This window comes from Papio anubis, chromosome 9, assembly GCF_008728515.1.
Source record: "Papio anubis isolate 15944 chromosome 9, Panubis1.0, whole genome shotgun sequence".
NCBI classification, from domain to species: domain Eukaryota; kingdom Metazoa; phylum Chordata; class Mammalia; order Primates; family Cercopithecidae; genus Papio; species Papio anubis.
Window position 1 is genome coordinate 27,291,927 of NC_044984.1, and position 24,948 is coordinate 27,316,874.

Genomic DNA, 24,948 nt, shown 5'->3' on the forward strand with positions numbered 1-24,948 from the left:
TGTTTAGAAAAACAGCTAAGCACACTCACAATAACAAGACAAATAATTTTTCATTAATATTTTGAAAGCCATATTTTACTGTAGTGTATGAAAATTTGATAGATGATTCATTAATTATTAGGTATTTCAAAAGGAAACCAAAATATCTCTAGTTACTATTGTTAATAAAATTTGTATGAACATTCTCTTTGCATTTATTCATTTCTTAATTCAGCAAAGATTATTGATTATCTTCTTTATGCCAGGGATTATTGTAAATACAGCAGTGAGCAAAATATTCAAATCCTTGTTTCAGTGGGATATAATTCCACGTCTACATTCCATGACTACATATGATATTTAGGAAGGAAGGAACTTAAAGTCATAGCATTCCTTGACATTTCAGTTTTCAGGGCTTCACACTTTTACCTCTCCCTCCCCTGTAAATGTTTACTCAAATATGCAATTGGAATAGAAAAATTTGCTACTGTCTCACCACCAGTCCTGGCTCCTGGGGATCTTACATCCTTCTAGTTATCATGGACTAGATATAATCAATCACTTTTTTCCTGTCCAAGTTGAGCTGAAATATTGTTGAGGAGTTTGAAAAAATATTCCTTAGAGAAGAAAGTGGAAAATACCAAGTAAAGTAAAACAAAAATGGCAAAAGCCTAAAATGTAATGCATAGTAAGATAACTTATCTTTGTATAAACTTCTGCTTCCAGAAATATGAAGACATAACTTTCGATATTTTTCCTATTTACTACAGATTAAAAAAAACCCTGGATGTTTTATATAAAAATATAGTCCCTGAAATAAGTCCCTGAAAGTAAGACAGAAACAGGCAGACTAGCTAGGAACTATGAGACCCAAGTAACTACATGGTAGTGGGTTCCCTGGATTTTCTTTTTACCCTTTTTGTCCCACCAAAGTACTGGAGAAGTGAGTAACCCAGAAATACCAATGGGCACATAAAAACAAACCTCAAGAAAAACCTACTCTCTCTAACCAAAATCCTCCACCTAGTAAGACAGAAAAGCATTAGATAGTAGCCATTTTACTTCCACCAAACACCATAGGAAAAAATGGCAGTGAAGGCTTGTTAGAGCAAGAACTTAGATTTTCACTCTTATCAGGTTATAAATGAGGAATTGTATCTCCTCCCTGGGGTGGTGTTAAAGAAGGTGGAGCAGGGAACTAGGACTTTAATTCATCCTGGGCAGTAAACCCCCTTCCTGCAAGTGTCAGGATAGGCCATCTAGGAAACTAGACTTCTACCCTAAGCTGGTGTTGATGAGGTATTCCTCCCTTACTGTGTTGGGAAGATTTCAAGGGATATCTAATGGGAATCAAGCCCGTCATTACTGCTTGGTAGTAATGAGGCCACTCCTCTGTGGTTTCAGTGGATGGTTTGTGGGGAACAAGAATGTGGCACCCTTACTCCTCATAGCCGGGTTGGTATCAGTGGAGGCCTAGTGGGAAGCTGAACTCCCAACCATGTCCAGAAATAACAAGGAGATCCTTGTTCCCTGTATGCTGAGTGCTAGTAGAGGCTGAGTTGGATACCTAGACTTCCACCCTACCTGGAGATTTTCCTTTTTTTCTGCTGGAGTGGTGTCCTGTCAGAAGAAATCTCCTGAAACATGATTTCAGATGTCTAGATTTCAATTAAAAATTACTTATATGAATAACCAAGAATATTTTGTCTTGAATGAAAACCAAAAAGGAAAACAGATGCTGAATTGAGCAGCTTCCAGTTTTAGAATTATCTGACAAGAATTTTAAGTATCTGACAAGAATTTTAAATCATTAATTACAAAAATGTTTTAACAAGTGATTATGAACATTCTTGAAACAAATGTGAAAACAGAAAATATCAGCAAGTGTCAGCAAAGTAATAGATTCTATAAAGAAGAACCAACTGGCAATTCTAGAAGTAAAAATATAGTAACCAAAATTAAAAACTCAGAGATGGGCTCAATAGTGGAATGGAGAAATAAGGAAAGAATCAGTAAATTTGAAAAAAATAGAAATTACCCAATTTGAACAGTGTAGAGAAAACAGACTGAAAACAAATGAATAGGGCTTTAGGAATTTGTGGGATTATGATGAAAGACCTAAAATTTATATCATCTAAGTCCTGGAAGGAGTGAAGAAAGAGGGCAAAACTTTAAAACATTCAAAGAAAGATTTGCTCAGAATTTTCCAAATTTGGCAAAAGATAATACTGCATATTTCAGAAGCCAAATGAACTGCAGATATGATAAAGACAAAAACAAAATGCATGTCAGCACCCACTGTAATGATTAATTTATACATCAGCTTGACTGGGTAATGGTTTGTAGATATTTGAGCAAATTTTATTTGAATGTTTTTGTGATTTTTTTTAATCAGATAAGATTAACATTTAAATCTGTGAACTTTGAATATAGTAAATTTCCCTCCATAATGTAGGTGGGCATCATCCAATCATTTGAAGGCCTTAACAGAATAAAAACTGACCTTCCCTGAATAGGAAAGGATTCTGCCAATAGACTGCCTTTGGATGCAAGCTGCAATGTTAGTTCTTCTCTGGGTCTCCAGCCTGGTCAGCCTTATTTGCAGATTTTGAACTTGATAGCCTGCATAATCACATGAGCCAATCCCTTAGAGTAAGTTTTTCTGTGTATTTGTACATATATGGATTTGTTCCTCCAGAGACCTTAATACACACATAGCTAACTTTCCTCAACCAAAAATTGAAAATCTTGAAAGCAGCCAGAGAAAAATGACATTTTACCTACAGAATAACAGAAATGTGATAGATATTTCAGTAGAAACTATGGAGGTCAGAGGAAATGGAACAAGTGCTGAAAAAAAGAACTTTTAACCACAAATTTTGTATCCAACCTATATTTCTCCTTTAATTCTTTTGTCATTGAATAACTTATTTTTGGTGACTTTAATTCTTTTAAAATTACTGAGGCTTACTTTATGGCCTAGCCTCTGATCTATCCTGTGCACTTGAGATGAATGTATATCCTGCTATTGTTAGATGGAGTGTACTCTACATATCTGTAGGGATAGATGGTTTATAGTGTTGCTTAGGTTTTCTTTATGCTGTTGATAATCTGCCTAATTTTTCTAGCCTTTATTTAATGTAGGGTGGTGAATCTCTAAATATTATTGTTGAATTGTTTGTGACACTTTTAATTCTGTCAGTTTTTACTTCACGTAGTTTTTGGATATTTTGTTAGTTACATATATGTTTTTAGTTGTTACATCTTAATGTTAGTTTGTTTTCATACTGCTATAAAGAACTACTAGTGACTAATTTATAAAGAAAAGAGGTTTAATTGCCTCACAGTTCTGCCTGGCTTGCAATCATTGTAGAAGATGAGGGAGAAGCAAGCACCTTCTTCGCAAGACAGCAGCGGGGAGAGAGAGAGAGAGAGAGAGTGAAGTCGCAAGTGCACACTTTTAAGCCATCAGATCTTATGAGGACTCACTCACTACCATGAGAACAGCATGCTGGAAATCTGCCCCCGTGATCTAGTCACCTCCCACCAAGTCCCTCCACTAACACATGGGAATTACAAATCAAGATGTGATTTGGGTGGGGACACAAAGCCAAACCATGTCATTCTGTCCCTGGCCCTTCCCAAATCTCATGTCCTTCTCACATTTCAAAATACAATTATGCCTTGCAATGTCCCCTAATACTTGCAGTGTCATTGCAGTATTAACCCAAAGTCCAAGTCTAAAGTCTAATCTGAGACCAGACATATCACTTTTGCCTATGAGTCTTAAAATCAAAAACAAGTTAGTTACTTCCAAGATACAGTGGAAGTACAGGCAGTAGTAAATGCTCCCATTCAAAATGGAAGAAATTGGCCCAAACAAAATGGCTACAGGCCCCATGTGAGTCTGAAACCCAGCAGGGCAGTCAATAAATCTTAAATCTCCAAAATTATTTCCTTTGACTCCATGTTTCACATCCAGGGCATGCTGATATAAGAGGTAAGCTGCCAAGGCTTTGGGCAGCTCTCCCCCTGAGGCTCTGCAGGGTACAGCCTTGTGGCTGCTTCCACAGTCTGGCATTGAGTGCCTACAGCTTTTTCAGGTATACAGTGCAAGCTCTCAGAGGATCTGCCATTCTGGGATCTTGAAGATGGTGGTCCACTTCTCATAGCTGCACTATGTAGTACCCCAGTGGAGATTCTGTGTGGGGGATCTAACCCCACATTTCCCTTCTGCACTCCCCTAGTAGAGGTTATCCGTGAGGGTTCCGCCTCTGTAGCAAACTTCTGCCTGGACATCCAAGCGTTTACATACATCCTCTGAAATGTAGGCAAAGGCTCCCAAACCTCAATCCCTGCCTTCTGTGCACCTGCAGGCCCAGCACCAAGTTGAAGCTACCAAGGTTTGGGGCTCACACCCTCTGAGGCAATGGCCTGAGCTGTGCCTTGGTCCTTTTTAGCCACAGCTAGAGCTGGAGTAGCTGGGACAGTGTGCCATGTCCAGAGACTGCATAGAGCAGTGGGGCCCTGAGACCATCCCACACAACTATTTTTCCCTCCTAGACCTCTAGGCCTGTGATGGGAGGGGCTGCCATAAAGATCTTTAAAATGCCCTGAAGACATTTTCCCTATTGTTTTGGCTATAAACATTCAACTCCTTGTTGCTTATATAAATTACTGCAGCCGACTTGAATTTCTCCCCAGAAAATGGGTTTTTCTTTTGTATTGCATGGTTGGTCAGTCTGCAAATTTTCCAAGCTTTTATATTCTGCTCCTCTTTTAAAGATAACTTCCAATTTGAGATCATCTCTTTGTGAATGTATGACTGTGCACTTTCAGAAAAAGGTCATTTTTCAAATGCCTTGCTGCTTAGACATTTCTTCTGCCAGATACCCTAAATCATGTCCCTCAAGTTGATCTTGCAGATCTCTAGGGCAGGGTCAAAATGCCGTGAGTCTCTTTGTTAAAGGATAGAAGAGTAATGTTTGCTCTAGATCCCAATAAGTTTATCATCCCCCTCTAAGACCACCTAAGCCTGGACTTCACTGTTCATCTCAGTGTCAGGATTTTGGTCAAAACCATTCAACAAGTCTCCAGGATGTTACAAACTTTCCCACATCTTTCTGTCTTCTTCTGAGCTCTTCAGCGTGTTTCAACCTTCATCTTCTACCCAGTTCCCAATTTGCTTCCACATTTTTAGGTATCTTTATAGCAGCCCCCACTCCTGGTACCAATTTTTTGTATTAGTCAGTTTTCATACTGTTATAAAGAACTACTTGAGACTGGGTAATTTGTAAAGAAAAGAGGTTTAATTGACTCACCATTCCACATTGCTGGGGAGACCTCAGAAAACTTATAATCGTGGCAGAAGGCAAAGGAGAAGCAAGGATCTTCTTCACAAAACAGCAGGAGAGAGAGATGGCGAAGTGGGAAGAGCCACACTTTTAAGCTGTCAGATCCCTTGAGAACTCACTATATGAGAACAGCATGGAAGAAATTGCCCCCATCATCTCATCACTTCCTGCCAGGCCCCTCCTCTGACATGTGGGGATTATAATTCAAGATGAGGTTTGGGTGGGGACATATCAATCTTCCTGATGGATTGATTCCCTCTCTTATTATATTTTTTATCTCTAGTAAGATTTTTTTTTGGCATAAAGTCTATTTTTTTCTGATATTTAATATAGCCACTCCCATTCTATTTTGGTGGTGGTTTGTATAGTAGGGGTCCCTAACTCCCAGGCTGTGGACCGGTACCATTTTGTGGCCTATTAGGAACTGGGCTGCATAGCAGGAAGTGTTGGTGGGCAAGCAAGCATTACTGCCTGAGCTCCACTACCTCAGATCAGTGTCTTTATATTTTCATAGGCATACAAAACCCTGTGGTGAACTGCATATGTGAGAGATCTAGGTTACATGCTCCTTATGAGAATCTAATGCCTGATGATCTGAGGTTTAACATTTTCATCCTGAAACCATCCCCTTTACCCTAGTCTGTGGAAAAATTGTCTTCCATGATACTGGTTCCTGGTGCCAAAAAGTTAGGGACTGCTGTATGTATTTTCCCATGCTTTTACTTTGAACCTATTTGTGTCTTTGAATATAAAGTTTGTCTCTTGTACAAATAGAATTGTATGCATATTATTTTAAACAGTTGCTTTTTAAATCAGTTAAGAAAAGGGAAGCAGCGTCCAATTATGCTGTCATTTAAAATTACCCTTATAATTATGGCTTCCTCCATACCAGTGGGTTCTGCATCCATGAATTGAACATTGTATTCACTAGATGAGAAATCCGTGGATATGGAGGGCCAAATTTTTGTATCTACAGGTTTCACAGGGCCAGGGGCTTGAACAATCTCAGACTTTCGTATCCTTAGTGGTCCTGGAATCAGTCCCTTTAGATATCAAGTGGCATCACTACCTTTACTGGCATGCTTTGTTTTTTCACATAGATCAAATTATTATCTGGAGCTGCTTGCATTAGTGTGAAGAACTTCCTTTAGTATTTATTTTCTTCTTCAAATTTTATGGTTTTAAGTCTTAGATTAAATCTTTAATTCATCTTGAGTTGATTTTTGTGTATGGTGAGAAATAGAAATCCAGTTTTATTCTTCTACATGTGGATATCCAGTTTTCCCAGCACCATTTATTGAATAGGGTGTCCTTTCCTCAATTTATGTTTTTGTATGCTGTATTGAAGATCTGTTGGCTGTAAGCATTTGGCTTTATTTCTGGGTTCTCTATTCTGTTACATTGGTCTAGGTGTCTAATTTTATACCAGTATGATACTGTTTTGGTTACTATAGCTTTGTAGTATAATTTGAAATTGGATAAATATGCTTCCAGATGGGTTCTTTTTGCTTAGGATTGCTTATTTGGGCTTTTTTATTCCATATGAATTTTAGGATTATTTTTTCTATTTTGTGAACAATTATGTTGGTATTTTGAAATTAATTTCATTGTATCTGTAGATTGCTTTGGGCAGTGTGGTCATTTTAATGATATTGATCCTTCCAGTCCATGATTATGAGATGTATTCTCAGTTATTTGTGTCATCAATGCTTTCTTTTTGGTTTTAGCAGCGTTTTGTAGTTCTCCTTGTACAGATCTTTCACCTACCTGGTTACATATATTCCTGGGTATTTTAATTTTTTTTTTGTAGCTATTGTAAATGGGATTACGTTTTTTTATTTCATTCTCACCTTGGTTGTCATTGGAGCTACTGATGTGTGTACATTGATTTTGTAACCTGAGACTTTACTGAATTCATTTATCAAATCTAGGATTTTTTTTAGAGGAGTCTTTAAGGTTTTCTAGGTATGCAGTCATGTCATTGGCAAATAGAGATAATTCAAATTCCTGTTTTCCAATTTAGATGCCCTTTATTTCTTTCTCTTGTCTGATTGCTCTGGGTAGGACTTCCAGTACTGTGTCATCTCATTGCCTTCTACATATGAGAAGTAAGCTGTTAATCTTTTTCAGATTCTCTTATATACTAGTTATTTTTATCCTGTTTTCAAATTGTCTGTTTTTCACTTTTAGTATTTTGACTATGATGTTTCTGGGTGTGTGTCTTTTCATTTATTCTACGTGGAAGTCATTGAGCCTTTTATATGTATAGATTGTTTTTCATCAATTTTGGGAAGTTTTCAGCCATTCATATTTTTTCTCCTACTTCTCTTTTCTCATGTGTTACTTTCATTATGTATGTATTAGTTTTCTTAATGGGGTCTCACATGATTTTTAGGCTCTAGTCATTTTCATTATCCTTTCTCTGTTCTTCAGATTGTATGATCTTTATCAGTAGTTCTTAAGGTTTACTGATTCTTTCTTCTCGTAACTGACATCTATTAATACAACTTTCTATACATTTTTCTGAATAAATGCTTCTCAGTTTGTTGTAAGACCTTTGATCAATTTCCAGAGACTGAATGATTGCTTTGCCAATTTGCCGTGTCACAGGATTTGGCTATGTCCCCTTCCAAATCTCATCTTGAATTGTAGTCCCCATAATCCCCACATGTCATGGGAGGGACTCAGTGGGAAGTGATTGGATCATGGCGCAGTTTCCCCCATGCTGTCCTGGTAATAGTGAGTGAGTTCTCATAAGATCTAATGCTTTTATAAGTGTCTAACACGTCCCATGTTTGGACTTCTCCGCCCCACCTCCCGATGAAGAAGGTGCATTGCTTGCCCTTCACCTTCTGCCATGATTGTAAGTTTCCTGAGGCCTTCCCAGCTATGCAGAACTGTGAATCAATTAAACCTTTTTTCTTGATAAATTACCCAGTCTTGGGTATTTCCTTCTAGCAATGTGAGAATGAACTAATACACCCTGCTTAACAGATGACATTCTGGAGTAGAGGTTCCCCCCACCACGCCCCGCCAGCTCCTTATATTGCCATTCCAGAAGTTCCACCCCCCTTTCTTATTTTTTTAATCCAAATTAAAATGGTGGTTACTTTGTTACAAATATTCTTTATTTCAAAAATGATTATTCTGAGGTCAGTATCATGAAAGACTCATGACATTCTCTTTATTCTCAGTGCATTGACGAAAGTTATGGGTTTGTTTATGTCATCTTTCATATTGGATCACCTCAACCCATGGATCTTTGCTGATTTCTTTTTCCGATTCTTTTTTTAAAATGTAGGACTGTTCTTTTGCGTGAATAATTTGAGATTACACATTTCATAAATGTTAGAATATATTTTGGGTTTATCATTTTAAAAATTGCTTTTGCTTCAAATATTAATTTAAACCTTAATAAAGTGCCGTGTTTATTTTTTTCATGGATAATCAGATAAAACAATATCCTAAAGCACATTTTTGCTAGCAATATCTTATGTACCTAACACCATTTAAATGAAATAGCACTTTTTAAAGCTCCCAAATCATGTGATCAGCAGTTTCTAATTTAAAAATAACCATAAGTTATGATAGGACTTACACTTTTCACAAATAATTGAAAATTCAGATTCACCTAGAAATAGTCCTATATTTAAGAGATTAGCTGACCTCATCCAATTGGAATTTACTTATTTTGAGTATGTAACTCTATGTTCATACACCTTTAAATCATCTATTCCAGGAGCTGGCTAAAGAAAATCTGTAACTCAATCCCATGTTTAAACAAATTTAAGATCTAAAGTTATTATGTTTTATTGGGCCTAAAATTCTTATTCTGTCTTTAGTGATTTTATGTAATAATTTATAGACCTTAATTCTGTGATTTCGTGAAGAAATGTTACATGCCTACCAGAATTTATACTTTGAGACTGCTAAGTACTTCTATTAGTAGAGCTGATTAAGAGCTTAGATTTTCAAATTCAGACAGACCTGGATCAGAGCCCCACTTCTGCTATTTACTAACATTTTGACCTTGGGCAGTTGTTTTAAAAAACTATTTTAGTTTCTTCTTCAGTAAGTGATGGAATAAACCATGGAACCTATTCATAAGAGTGTTGTGGGGATGCAGTGAGAACAATGAATATTGCATGGCTAATAGTTAAGCTCTTAATAAATATTAGCTGTTATCATTATCATTCCTATATGTAACATATCAGACTTTTTTAGCGTAGCAATTGCAATACTTTTTCATTATCTCATAGCTGATTATTAGTTGGTTGTCTTCGTACAGATTCTTATTTCAGTCTTCTTAGAAATATCCACTTCAGAGTAAAAGATTGTGGCCCACCTCTTCACCTTCTTGGGCTCAGTTAAAGGCAGCATTCTTTTGTTGACTTAGAAAATAAATAGATCGTTGCCGATTGATGAAAAGGACATGTGAAATTTTGTTGAAGTACAAAAGAAAACAAACGTAAAACTAATCTAATGTGCCTCATATGCCAAATTTTCCCATAATGTTTACTTAGTTTTGTTTATTTTTTTCTCTTATGTCATGATTTCAAAAATCTTTTATTCTGATAATTAATGGCAGTAAAGTTGACGTACATCTTGGAAGACTTTACATAGGCACATGCCACATCTAAGATTGTTTACCACAAGCAACATAAGAATTTTCCTTTACTTATTTAATTGGGCTTTTGTCTTGAACTTGTCATTCTCTAATATATGCACTGGCTAAGGCTTCATGAGTTCTTAATGTCTGTGGTTTTCTTCATCAAAGATTACTATTTATCTGTTATGCAGAATGTCATATTTTTGAGATAATGAGGAATTGTATTAACATGATCCTTTTTTGTTTTAAGATCCACTTAACAGTTGTGATTGATCAGGTTACTTTAATCCTTTGGTTCTCAGCTTCTGCAGTGCATAGTAAATTATTTGTGTTGCCTTTTAAAAGTGTATATGCCAAGGAGTTTTCTTTCCTGGAAATTCCGAATCTGCAGGTGTAGGTAGGGGCTAGATATTCATCAAGTTTTTCTTTTTCAAAAAAATTCTATTAAGTTATTCTGCTGCCCCATGGGAATTATTAAACATTGGCCTATCTTTTTACATTTGTTGGTGAATCTATTCTATTTTCTTTCAGCCATTATCATTTTTCTAATTTTATTATCTAATTAATAATGAGTCTCTTAAGGTTTTGTGGGTGGGTGTGCATACATGTATTTGCTTATATTGTGTGCCATTGAAATTACTGAGAAATTTTTCCACATAAGAAAGATGAATGAAGCAAACCCTAACAGAAACAAAGTGAGTGTAGGATAGACTGCTGTTTTTAATAGTTAAGAAAAAAGTGAGTTTTAGCTGTAACTAAGAAACAAAAACTTGTTCTTAATCAAGATTAAAAAAAACCAAAAACTTATTCCTTGTTTTCCTTGATGTGGTATAAGTGATCACAGTAAGAAAAGAATTCTTTATAGTGGAGGATTGGTATAATAGCACAGAGGGACTATCAAAGAAAGTCATACATGGAAAAAATACAGGCATATTTGCTAAAATAGATGTAACTTTATAGCTTGAGGAATACGATGCCTTGTCTTTTTAAAGAGAAAGTGTCTTTTTGCATAGAGGTGTTTGCTTCTTGTTTTCTTTTCAGAACTTTCTCCGTGTACATCTATTCAGTTAATAAAGTAGATATTAGTGCTTGAGGTAAAGTCATTTCAAATGTTAACTCATTCTCAAAATGACTATTCTTTGCATCCTAAATAACATTTGGGAAGAATTTTCCAAAGGAAGTGTTTAGTTGATGCAATCAGTGTGTTAAAATTCAAAGCTGGAATTCCTGCTAACATGGTATAATAGTGAGTGGAAAGCACTCAAGAAATTAAGTTCAACGTGTTTTTATCTGACTTTGAGCTCAGTTCATTAAAAATTCCAACTTGATGCAAATAAGATGTGAACATTTAGGTTAAAATTTTTGTTTTGCTACTGTGTAAGGAATCTCTTTCAAGGCAATGACAGCTACCTCCTCTCTTCCCCCTACTTTTTTTTTTTTTTTTTTCTTTAACATGGTGTTTACTTAAAAATAGATCAGTTAGAAAAGGGGCTTTCCCTTTTGAAACTCTCATATAGAGAAGTTTTAAAAATTTTATTCTGTAGTGATTTTTACAGGTTGTTTTTGTGGTTCTGGCTTACCTTGTTTATTTTTGATGTTACACTCCGTGTTTTTGTTTTTTAACTTAAAGGATTTAGACATTTCACAAATTATAACAGATAGGAAAAGTGTTGAAACGTTACTGAATTTTGATGTAGTTGACAGATTGACAAGAATGCTAAGTAGAAAAATAGTCTGAAAAAGGCAAAAAATAAAATGTAGTTTGTTTTAATATTTTATGCACACACCAGATAAATTATAACTTTACTGATTTAAAGGTGTATTTATATTTCTTGACCCATCCGTGGGTGCCTACACTAAATATTGTCTGTATTGTTTTTGGTCATGTGAAAATTAGTTACTGATTATTACATTCATTTTGAAGCCAGAAGGGTTTATTTTTTAATTTTTTTATATAATCTTCTCAAACTCTAGTATTTTCTCCTCTGGTATTTTGTTTGCATGCATTTGGCCAAGCAGAATACATTTTAAAAACTTATCCTTATAAGTACCTATACATTTCATGATATTGCCACTACAGCTAGACATACTGACACACGAACTCATTTTGCTTTTGCAGCATTTGTTTCTGAAGCTTGACTAAGTTGGTGATCTTTAGTTCTGTGTATTATATTCTAGATGGCAAAAAATAGTCAACACTGGGCACTTAAATAGTACTTATAAATACTTTACCATCCTAACGAGAAAGTAAGGAATGAGGAGATTGTTTTCGAAAGCCTTGGATAATTTTATGAAGAGAATTTCCTGATATTTTTCTCTTCCTCTTATATTTAAATATTAGGGTATTGAATCAGGTATAATGAAGTTTTAACTTATTAGGAACATGAAGTTTCTGCTACTTAGAGTGAAAAATGATGCAAAATTGCTACATACACTTTAGTAGCTCTAAAATCATTGTGGTGAGAATTCTTAGTATACTAATTTCCTATGTTAACCAAAGTGTGTTTTGTTGAGAGTTTTGGTCTTTTGTGCATTTTCTGAAAAGGTCAGATATACCCTAAATACTTTTGGTAAGGATTGCTTTGAATTTTAGCAATGTAAAATATGTCACATGCCAGCTTGAGTATCACATGACTGCTGTATTCTTATTTTTCAAAAGCATCCACTTGCTAGTATTTTATTTGAACTCTTGAATTGTTTGTACTGTTTTATAAAGGAGAACATATTACATTTAGGAGACCAATATTTTCCCAGGGTGTAGAGTTACTTGTATTGTATAAATTTCTTTTCCAAGGAGAGAGAAACAATTTTGTTTTCTGTTCTTTTGATATTTTCCCTTGATTAGATATCGCTAAGTTTTTGCTCAAAGAGAGGAAAGTAAAAATTAAGATATATGAGACCTGACAGCATATCTTTATTTGAATTCCACCATTTTGTTAATCCAAAGGTATAAAATAAATTTATAGTTTTAGTTATTTGATTGAATAAGGATTCTCATAAATTCCAGCTTTTATCATATGATCAGATTTTTCCTGGACAAATAAAGATGTTCGCTATTGCCAATAGAGTTTGGCCTAACAGCATGCTAGCTAGATACTAGTGATTGGTTTGGAACTAAGGACTTGGCTTGTCCTTTCTTATCCCTCCCACCAACTTAACCTCAGTGGAGGACTGAGAAAGATTTGGTAGTTGAATATACTTCTGTGTGCCTCTGTGTTTCCTGGGCTTAGCCAGAATTTTTCATGCAAGGCTATTCTTGTGGTTTTTCTAGGCAGGCCAAAACCAAAAGGTATTGGAAACCTTGCCAGAAAACTCACTCTAATATAGATTTAAAGCTTGCCTTTGTATTGTGACTGGTCCATTAGCTGATAGTCAAAGGAATGAAGAGGAATACTTCATTCTATTTTAGGAATAACAATTTCAAGTTTCTGCTGTGTAGCAGACCTTTAAAAATAATTCCAAAGATAAAAAACCTTAAGATGTGTAGAGTTTACATAAAAACTGTAGAAGAAAACCTAGGAAATACCATTCAGGTATTGGTATGGGCAAGGACTTCATAACTAAAACACCAAAAGCAATGGCAACAAAAGCCAAAATAGACAAATGGGATCTAATTAAACTAAAGAGCTTTTGCATGGCAAAAGAAACTACCATCACAGTGAACAGGCAACCTATGGAATGGGAGAAAATTTTTGCAATCTACCCGTCTGACAAAGGGCTAATATCCGGAATCTACAAAGAACTCAAACAAATTTACAAAAAAAACAAAAAGCAGAAAACAACCCCATCAAAAAGTGGGTGAAGGATATAAACAGACACTTCTCAAAAGAAGACATCTATGCAACCAACAGATGCATGAAAAAATGCTCATCATCAGTGGTCATCAGAGAAATGCAAATCAAAACCACAATGAGATACCATCTTACGACAGTTAGAATGGCAATCATTAAAAAGTCAGGAAACAACAGATGCTGGAGAGGATGTGGAGAAATAGGAATGCTTTTACACTGTTGGTGGGAGTGTAAATTAATTCAACCATTGTGGAAGACAGTGTGGTGATTTCTCAAGGATCTAGAGCTAGAAATACCATTTGACCCAGCCATCCCATTACTGGATATATACAAAGGATTATAAATCATTCTCCTCTAAAGACACATGCACACGTATGTTTATTACAGCACTATTCACAATAGCAAAGACTTGGACCAACCCAAATGTCCATCAATGATAGACTGGATTAAGAAAATGTGGCACATATATACCATGGAATACTATGCAGCCCTAAAAAAGACGAGTTCATGTCCTTTGCAGGGACATAGATGAAACTGGAAACCGTCATTCTCAGCAAACTATCACAAGGACAGCAAACACCATATGTTGTCACTCATAGGTGGGAACTGAACAATGAGAACACTTGGACACAGGGCAGGGAACATCACACACCAGGGCCTGTTGGGGGCTGGAGGCTAGGGGAGAGAGAGCATTAGGAGAAATACCTAATGTAACTGACAAGTTGATGGGTGCAGCTCCAACATGGCACATGTATAACTATGTATCAAACCTACACGTTGTGCAAATGTACCCTAGAACTTAGTTGTTTTTAGACATGTGAGAACTGCCTTTTCCCTCAATTATTTTTCACCTACTAAAATGAACTTTTCTTTTTTATACTATATCAGGTTAATATTTGTGACTAATGTTGCTCAGATCTGAATGTTGTAGCAATGTCAGTCTCATTCTATAAAAATATTGATTAATTACAGATTTCTACTCATTATCATAAAAAATTTAGGCTACTGTATCATTAGTATCTTCCAAGGTCCATAATGAGATTATTTATTCATTTTGACCTGATTGAGATTTGACCTGTTCTGATGCAGTTGAAAGTTTTTTTTGAATCTATTTCTAAGCTTGTTCAACAGGGTTCTATCTCTAACAATAATGCTGGAGGACTGGTTATACAGTAGCATTTGTAAAGGGCATATTTCTTTAATAATTTTAATCAACATGATATATCAATTATTTAGTTTTTAATCTTTCATTCTTCTAATGAACTGAATTATCAGTAAAGTCTATCTAGATTCAAGCATTTTCAATATTAGAGAAAAACACTACCTAATTATACTGTAGGAAAATACATATGTGTGTGCTACAGATTTATTTTTATTTATTAGCCACCAATATTTCCGTTTGCAAAAGGCCACACACTATAGTTGTTACAGGCAAGGGAGATAAACTGATGAAATTGAGACATGCTTACGCTCATTAAATTTTCTAAGTCCAAATAAGGGTATGTACACAAAAACTATTGTAAAGATGTTGGTCTATAAAAGTTTACTTTTGATTTTTAAATTTCTTTCTGATTTGAATAGGTATTGAGAATGGAAAATTTATTATTTATTCTGAACTATAAAACAGACTGAAAAGAAAAGCAGAGATGTAATAATTAATGTGAGGGAGAATAGCATTTTAACATGTCTGTTTTGTTTCTGATTGCAATCTAATATTAAAATGGAGGTTTTGATTTTAATCCCTACATTCTAGGTAATCAACTTTGGGAAACTTGATTTATGAGAATATTGATTTTATACCAAGGGTAAATTATTAGGGGATATAATAATTTGCCTCATCAAAGTATCGTATTTTTGTCATAGTAACATATGCACTGAATTCAAAATTCAAAAGATATAGAACTATGTATTATAAAAATTAATTTTGCTCCCATTGGTGTTTTGGCATCTCTGTTTTTCCTTTATCTTTTCCAGAGATGGGATAATATGCATAAAATTGTCACATTTCTGATTTTTGGTAATTTGACTGTCAAATTGCTTTATAGCAATCAGAGAGGAATTCTATTTGAGAAATAATCCATAGTCTGATTTAGTTCATTTTACTCAGATCATCAAATTCAAAGGTTACTGTATTTTGTTGTTTTAGTAGGATATTCATGTAGCCAATTTTTTTGGTAATTTTGTAACAACCCAGTCTGAGCTGTTGTTAAATCAGCAAGCACTACTTGGTGCCATTTTATGATAGTGAGGTATTTCCATATCAGTTACAATAGTAATAATTCCCCTGAGCCACTTGGATGACTTTGTCCCTTCCTCTGAGGCTTCTTCTCAACTCACAATCAAGCTAGAGCTTGGAACTGCAGGGGACCTCTGGCCCTGTATCTCTTCTGGGGATGACATCTCTTCTAATTTTTTGATGCCCAAACTAATGGATTTTAAACAGTTTTATTAACCCTTAATGTAATCACATCTGTCATGTACTAGTGATAACTTTAAACTGAGATAGAACTAATAGAAGTATTTATACTTGTTATCTAAGTTCACAAACTCATTCTCTTAGTCTCAAAATCTAGTCTGACTCAAAATTTAGTCTTAACATGTTTGCTGTAATAAAATTGATTTAAATCAAACCTCCAATCTCTTTCTTGATGGCTTTTCAGTATGAGGAAAAGTTCTAATCTTTGAGATCTATATTTTATGAATGGAACTGAATTAATTTGGAGGAAAATACTAATTTTAAAATATTTATAATATTAAATTTTAAAAAATTTATTTTAATCGTCATAAACCTAGTAATTAAAACAATAATGTTGATCCTAAGTTGAATCCACAGAATATGAATTTCCTATGTCATAAAAAGTAGGTAATTTAACTCTCAAACAACAAACTGTTAGAATACAGGATTTCACCATTAATGTAAAAAAAAAGTTAAGTGTCATAATTTGTCTGAATGCCTTCATCACTGGCAGAGAAGAAACTCTTCTTCTCATATATGAGATGAAATGAGGAATCTGATACATAGAGAAACATGGTGCCTTGATGGACATGTAACCAGCAGAAGAAGAGTTGTAAATAAAAGCCACATTATTTAAGGCTTGATTCAGGGCTCCCTTCAAAAGAGTGTATACCGCCTCCTTGCAAAGTTAATTCATATGTATTTAAAACAAATATTTTAGACATCTAGATGAGTTTATTTCTTCCCATGATCAGTGATTTTATATTTCAGAAAATGAGATGCGTAGACCTTTACTGTATTAATACCTAGGTACTCTACTTAATTGTATGAATGATTATGAAGAGGTTATTTCGGTCAGAATTCTTTTTTTCTTTTCCTTTTTTTTTTTTTTTTTTTAACTGCAACTGTAGCTCTTATTCAAGTCACAAGGAATAATGTGGCATCTGAGGGAGAGGGATATCCATATGGCAGCCTTTCAGAAGGTTAAAGTAGCTGGAAGGCAGACATGCAGAGTCTCTGTGCTGTACTTAATTTTAGAAACTTCTTAATTTTAATGTGTTGTCCATGGCACAAAAGAAATTTTCACTGGGAGACTTTTGTGGTGTTTGAGGTAACAACTCTTATGTTACTAGATTCCCTTAACAACGAGGCCAACAGGAATGATTCCCTGTGTCCTGAAGATTTTCTTTGGCTTTCACAGCCTCCAAGGCACTTTATAACATGGCTAGACTGTATTCAATTTTCATGTTAGATCTACACCCATAAGTTAACATTTTCCTTTTTGAATTGTATACAACTACTGCACTAATTCAAATACACAGAAAAATCTGAGATTCATTGCAATTCCATATGCTTCAGATCTGTAACAGGATAAATTTTCAGCAGCCTCAACTTGACCTTGCTACTTCTCTTCCTTTTTTAAATTAAGGAAAAAGGAAGGGAGAACTTGTTTGTTTCTTAATTCAGTTTTTCCAAAATTTTAGGTAATAGTTTCCATCGCTATCACTCTTCAGACAACGGTAATTTACTCTTGAGAAACATGTACCTTCATTCTTCCCAAAGGTTGAGTTCACAGAGTCTGAATGTTGCCTAACTTCTGCCAGGCTGGGCCACAGGAGACCATGACCCTGGACTTGAATTTGGATCCAGAATTGAGTAAATGCAATTTTTAAATCTAAATTGAAGTGTTTGTACTAGAGAATTACAAAGAATTTTACATTGAACTTTTAGATCACCTTTTGATGATAAATTTTACTCATATTATTTCTTTTATATTCCAACAAAATTTTCTGAAATATCTAAATACTGTTTTCAGAGATGCCTAATGTTTCTCCTCTAATACAACCATGTACCTCAGAGATTATTGGCTCAGTGATCTGAAGCTCTTTTAAAATACATGGATATGTGTGTATTTGTGTGTATGCATGAATTAAATCAAGCTCTCAGTTTATTCTCCTGAATTATAAGCAAACAAAGCTATAGAATGAAGTTTTAGACCTCCAAATTGGCTAAAGATGTGTTCAATTAAGCCAAGAGCCATTGGGGATTAAGACAAGTTGGTAACCAAGAGCAGCATTCAGAGCCAAATCTAGTCATTTGCCATCATTTGGATACTATTTCTTCGTTTTCATAGTCTTTTTTTTTTTTTTTTTACCAGTCTCTTCATCATAAAATGGAGAATGTAAGTATTGTAGAAGAAATGTATATTAATAGACAAAGTGTCCAGATGAAGTTAAAGTAATTATTACTTCATAGATGTACTTGCAGTAAGTATATAATTACTACTGATAGTAAGTATATTTATAGTACTGCTTGTAAGGACATATAAAAACATAAACTCTTGTAGTTCTTATTAGGATTAACTCTTTCACTACCAGAGAGAATAATTGCATTATCTTTAATTCTAGAGCATATACAAAAAATTCATGCATGGTGCATGAATTATTAGTTTCTAACTCCCATGCATATGTGTAGCCCACAAAAATCAATGCTACATATTTTCATTCTTATACATTGTCCATTAATGGAGAAAATTTTAATAGCATTTGAGTGTCTTTGGTATTTTTCCAGTACCTAGAACAGTGTTTAGGAAAATATTTATTGACTAAATGAATAATAAATGAATAGTTGAGTGATAAAAATGAAATAGCTGCTTAGTTCACGAAAAGAGAAATCTGCTTTACTGCGCTAGAAAAGCTAAGACAAATGGAAACAAAGGGGTAGAACTGATTTTTTTTTGTGCCACTGTGTCTTTTCATGTGATTTTGGGCACATTTATTAACCACAGTGTCTGTCTTCATTTGTAAGGCAGATATATAAAGTTCATGGAGGAAAAATAGATGAATGGTTCTGTAAAACGACTGAGATTCATCATTTTTACAAATGCACCTCAGTCAAGTAGGCTCTCTTTTTGAATAATAAACTTATGATTTGTTTGCAATTTGAGGGAATATTATAAGACATGCTCACAATTTAATATCCTTACAAAACTTGAAGTAATATTTTGATGAAAAAAAGGACTTGTGCCAGAAAAAAAACATGAAAATATCTCTTTGTAGCATTAGCTTATTCATTTGGCAGATACCTTTCAGTTTTGCTCATATTATTTTTAGTTAAAAATGAGAAAATAGAAGAAGTAATAGAAATAAATTTTTTAAAAGATAGAAAAAATAGATGTTTAAATAATAATTTGTGATATTTTTCCAAGAAAGGCAAAATTGTTGTTGATTTCAGATGATACTTTATGATTATTTTGTATATACTACTGTCCTCAATAAGCTAAACTAAGTGTATAATTACAGGTATAATCAACATAAAAGTTTTAATAATTTCTGGATGAAGGGACAAATAACCAGGCTTGCCTAAATCATGATTAATTTATTTAGTTACTCAATGTATTTGTTATATATCTTCTATGTGTCAGGCACTGTTGTAGGTGCATTGGGTATATCAGTGAGTTAAATACAGATTCCTATTCTCCTAGGTTGTAAATTCTAGTTGATAGATTATATTTGTTGTACATTTTTCTTCCGGCTTGCACTATATATTATTCTCCATTTGTAAAGTATGACTTAATAGGTTGTTAGATAAGATTATTTTGTGACTTTCAATATAATCTAATTATTGTTGCTGACAATTATCTATGTAGGATTCCTTTATGGTCACATAATCAGTACAAAGATGATATTAATATTTTGAAGACCTTGTTCCTTAGACACATCTGCTTTGCAAATCTGGACAATCATTTAATTTGATGAGGCTGGAATCAGATCCGTAACAATGGGCTATATCAAGGGAGGAGAAATCTGTGGATTTGTTGTGACAATGGACTGTAGTCTGGGTTGCAGTAGTCTACTTTGGCTATACTTATATCATTCAAATTCCAGCATGCAATCAGTTCCACTAAAGAAATGCACATCTAATTCTCACGTGTATTAACAGTTGGGGTGGTGTGGCATGGTTTTTGACTTAATATCTTTGTTTTCTATGTGTTTATAACATACTTTTCCTTCCCAGAATTTATAGTCCTTCACACTATTTACTCACAATTGAGTCAGTGGAGTAAAAAGAATATTTCTTGTCTTAGATAATAACTTTAAAAATTGAGATCTCTAGTCGGTACCAAATGGACTTGGTAACAATTTTGGTGACTTGTGTTGGTAGTTATAATTTGAAGCTTAGTGAACTTTTTAATAAATATTGGTACTGTTGATAGTATATATTTATGTAATATCAGTTTTCACACAGGGATCATCACTTACCAAGTAACTATTACATGGGCTGGTTATGTACAAGGCAGTCTGTAAAAAGCTGTTCATGAAGTTATAGTTCCTGTATTAAGAGATCTAGAAATATTTTAACACTTTAAAATTTATTTTTTTCTTTTCTTTTGAGATGGAATCTTGCTCTTGTCACCCAGGCTGGAGGTCAACAGCATGCTCTCAGCTCACTGTAACCTCCGCCTCCTGGGTTCAAGTGATTCTCCTGCCTCAGCCTCCTGAGTAGCTGGGATTACAGGTACACACCATGATGCCTCGCTGATTTTTGTATTGTTAGTGGAGACAGGGTTTCATCATGTTGGTCAGGCTGGTCTCGAATTGCTGACAGCGTGATCCGCCCGCCTCGGCCTCCCAAAGTACTGGGATTACAGGTGTGAGCCACTCTGCCCGGCCTAAAAATTATTCTTAAATTGTGATAGTTTTCCTTAAGCTTAGTGAATTAAATCCTCTTGGATAATACTATAAATCTCTGATAAAACTGTGGCTAAGATGTAAATATATTCAAAATCAACAAAACATTTTCTGCCCTTGATAGCATTCTTTTCAATATAGAGTATGTTGGTATGTATCTTGGCATTTCTATCTGTATATACTGTGAGAGTCTTAATGCTTTATGGGTGTTTAAATAGTTGAAAATATATTAGAAATGAAATTATTCTTTCATATATCTTTTTTAAATGTTGTATAAGCTCAAGGAAGGCCTCTTTGTCTTGGGTATCTGTAGAGACAGTTACAGAAGAAGACAATAAGTCAGCAAATGTTAAGATTGTATTATGAGATATGAGAAACGTAAAGGAGTCTTTGTGTATTATGATACATTAAACTGGAAGATAAATATTCAGTTATATATATAATAATAGAGCAAGTTATAAAGGCATGTGGCTAGTATCAATGTGTATTTGTATATCCACAGTGCTTAATCTAGTAGTAGGGGCAGTTTTGGAAATTACCTTGTTTGCTTGGATTATGGCACTAGTCATCACAGTGTTGAGCAGTAGGACCAATGCTTAAACTCCTTGTTGTCATACGAGTTCTTTTAATACCTGACACCTGCCTTCTTGCCTAATCATTTAGCTCCACTCTTAACTCCAGCTTCGGTACTCCAACTATTCTTAGTTTTGTTTTTAATTTTTTATTTCCATAGGTTTTGGGGGGAACAAGTGATATTTGGTTACAAGAGTAAGTTCTTTAGTGGTGATTTGTGAGATTTTGGTGCATCCGTCACCTGAGCAGTATGCACTGAACCCAACTTGTAGACTTTTATCCCTCACCCCCTTCCTACCCTTTCCCCCAAGTCCCCAAAGTCCATTGTGTCATTGTTATGCCTTTGCAACCTCATAGCTTAACTTCCACTTATAGGTGAGAACATACGATGTTTGGTTTTCCATTTCTGTGTTTCTTCACTTAGAACAATAGTCTTCAGTCCCATCGGGTTGCTGTGAATGCCATTAATTCATTCCTTTTTGTGGCTGAGTACTACTCTATCATATATTTATACCACAGTTTCTTTATCTACTCGCTGATTGATGGCCATTTGGACTGGTTCCACATTTTTGCAACAGCGAATTGTTTTGCTATAAACATGTGTGTTCAAGTACCTTTTTCGTATAATGACTTCTTTTCCTCTGGGTGCATACCTGGTAGTGGTATTGCTGGATCAAATGATATTTCTACTTTTAGTTTTTTAAGAAATCTCCACACTGTTTTCTATAGTGGTTGTACTAGTTTACATTTCCACCAGCAGTGTAAAAGTGTTCAATTTTCACTACATCCCTTCCAACATCTATTTTTTATTTTTTTAATTTTTTGATTATGGCCATTCTCTCAGGAGTAAGGTGGTATTGCATTGTGGTTTTGATTTGCATTTTCCTGATCATTAGTGATGTTGAGCATTTTTTCATATGTTTCATTTGTATACCTTCTTTTGAGAATTGTCTATTCATGTCCTTAACCCACTTTTTGATGGGATTGTTTATTTTTTTCTTGCTAATGTAAGTCCTAGCCAGAGCAATCAGACAATAGAAAGAAATAAAGGGCTTCCGGCCGGGCGCGGTGGCTCAAGCCTGTAATCCCAGCACTTTGGGAGGCCGAGACGGGTGGATCACGAGGTCAGGAGATCGAGACCATCCTGGCTAACACAGTGAAACCCCGTCTCTACTAAAAATACAAAAACTTAGCCGGGCGAGGTGGCAGGCGCCTGTAGTCCCAGCTACTCGGGAGGCTGAGGCAGGAGAATGGCGTGAACCCGGGAGGCGGAGCTTGCAGTGAGCTGAGATCCGGCCACTGCACTCCAGCCTGGGTGACAGAGCGAGACTCCGTCTCAAAAAAAAAAAAAAAAAAAGAAATAAAGGGCTTCCAAGTCGGTAAAGAGGAAGTCAAACTGTTGCTCTTTGCTGATGATATGATTGTATACCTAGTAAACTCTAAAGACTTCTCCAAAAAGCTCCTAGAACTGATAAATTAATTCATCAAAGTTTCAGGATTCAAAGTTAATGTACACAAATCAGTAGCTCTGCGATACACCAACAGCAACCAAACTGATAATCAAATCAAGAACTCAACCCCTTTTAGAATAGCTACAAAAACATAAAATACTTAGGAATATACCTAAGCAAGGCGTCAAAAGACGTCTATAAGGAAAACTACAAACACTGCTGAAAGAAATCATAGATGACACAAACAAATGGAAATACATCCCATGCTCATGGAAGGGTAGAATCAATATTGTGAAAATGACCATACTGCCAAAAGCAGTCTACAAATTCAACCCAATTTCCATCAAAATACTACCTTTGGAGAAAGCAAGCAAAAACATAAAATGGAGAAAGGACACCCTATTCAACAAATGGTGCTGGCATAATTGACAAGGCACATCTAGGAGATTGAAACTGAATCCTCATCTTGCACCTTATACAAAAATCAACTGAAGATGGATCAAGGACTTAAATCTAAGACCTGAAACTATAAAAATTCTAGAAGATAGCATTGAAGAAACCCTTCTAGGCATTGGCTTAGGCAAGGATTTCATGACTAAGAACCCAAAAGCAAATGCAGTAAAAACAAAGATAAATAGGCAGAACTTAATTAAACTAAGGAGCTTTTGCATGGCAAAAGGAACAGTCAGCAGAGTAAACAGACAATGCGCAGAGTGGGAGAAAATCTTCACCATATGATTCAAAGGACTAATATCCAGAATATACAAGGAACAGCTATTCTTATCTTTGAATGTCCTTTGTGTATAGTGGTGAGTATAACAGGTCACCAGGGTTGGGGCAACTTTCTTTCTCTGATAGGCATCCAGCATATACCTACAGTGTGTGATTATCAAGGGAATGATTGTCTTCAACTTCAGACTGAGCACAACGTGGAAGACTTTTGAAAAAATCATTATATACCTACCTTTGTGGGCCTTTTGTTGATCCATGGATTTAAATGACTGAATGGGGCTAAGATGAGACACTTGAAATATGTAGGAGGCCAGTTACTCTTGCATAAATTTCCTTTATGCTCCCTTATCACATCTTTGGCTCTTATTTTACTCATTATCCTCCTTGCCATTTCAAGGAGAATGAGTATATGGTATACAAATCAATCCCTAGAGGAAGACTACCCTATTCAAATTGTGTTTCTTAATTATGGAGTGAGAATATTATTTTATTTTATTAACTCACCTGTCCTCCAAAGGATATAATATACTACAAATTGCAGTTGAATATTGAGTATTTAAATGTTGAATATTTAAAGTGTGGGATTATTTGGAACCATGGCAAATAGGGAAGTGAATGCAGTTGTTTCTGTTAAGCAAAATGATTCTATAATATCCCAAGTCCCCAAATAGAATGTCATTTTTTTCTCTTTACCAAAGATGCTGTGATTATTCTAAGGAAATTTTTTATAATTATATTATTTTTTAACTTTTCTGAAATCCCAACAAATAGTATGGTTCCACACAGGTAAACTAGATTTATATCATCTAGTCACAGTTTAAAAGGATTAAGCTTTTGTGCCTTACATAAATTAATCATTGTGGAATCTTTGGAAGGCACTGTAAATCAAGGGCTAAAGCAATTCTAGTAAGCATTTTCCTTATATTTTGATAAAACTTAGAGCTTCATTTTCCTTTATTAATTTGCTACTAATTTTGCAGCTTCAGAGTGATGAATACTGAATTGTAGGAGTAGTAGCATCATCAGAGTCTTACTTTTGCACAAGAAAGTTAGTTATTTGAAAATTCGAGACTTATTTAGAAGTTTCACAAATATTTTTGTCTCAGCTTTTAAAAATACATGCCTATTTATCCAGCATCTTATTGCATGGTGTTTTCAACCAAGTAAATCTATTTTCATAACAGAGATTAAGAGATACGGCTGATTTTTTTTTTCTTGGTGAATGTGCCAATGGTCTGTTTTCTATAAGATGTGTCTGTTTCAACTTATTATTTTGGTTATGAGTAGTTTATTATTTAAACAGACATTTAAAA

At 34.8% G+C, this 24,948-nt stretch overlaps 1 protein-coding gene across 19 annotated transcripts in view; it reads left to right on the plus strand.

Moving 5' to 3' along the window:
• The window catches only part of CCDC91 (coiled-coil domain containing 91), a 375,497-nt gene that overhangs the window by 181,563 nt on the left and 168,986 nt on the right, over window positions 1–24,948 (plus strand). For 15 of the 19 annotated variants that reach the window (XM_021922136.2, XM_021922146.2, XM_021922142.2 and 12 more), the window contains one exon: window positions 18,347–18,370. The exons of the other annotated variants lie outside the window; for them this stretch is intronic. In XM_021922136.2, the coding sequence (XP_021777828.1) occupies window positions 18,347–18,370 (24 nt within the window). The remainder of the gene's footprint in view (window positions 1–18,346; window positions 18,371–24,948) is intronic. 19 annotated transcript variants of the gene reach the window in all.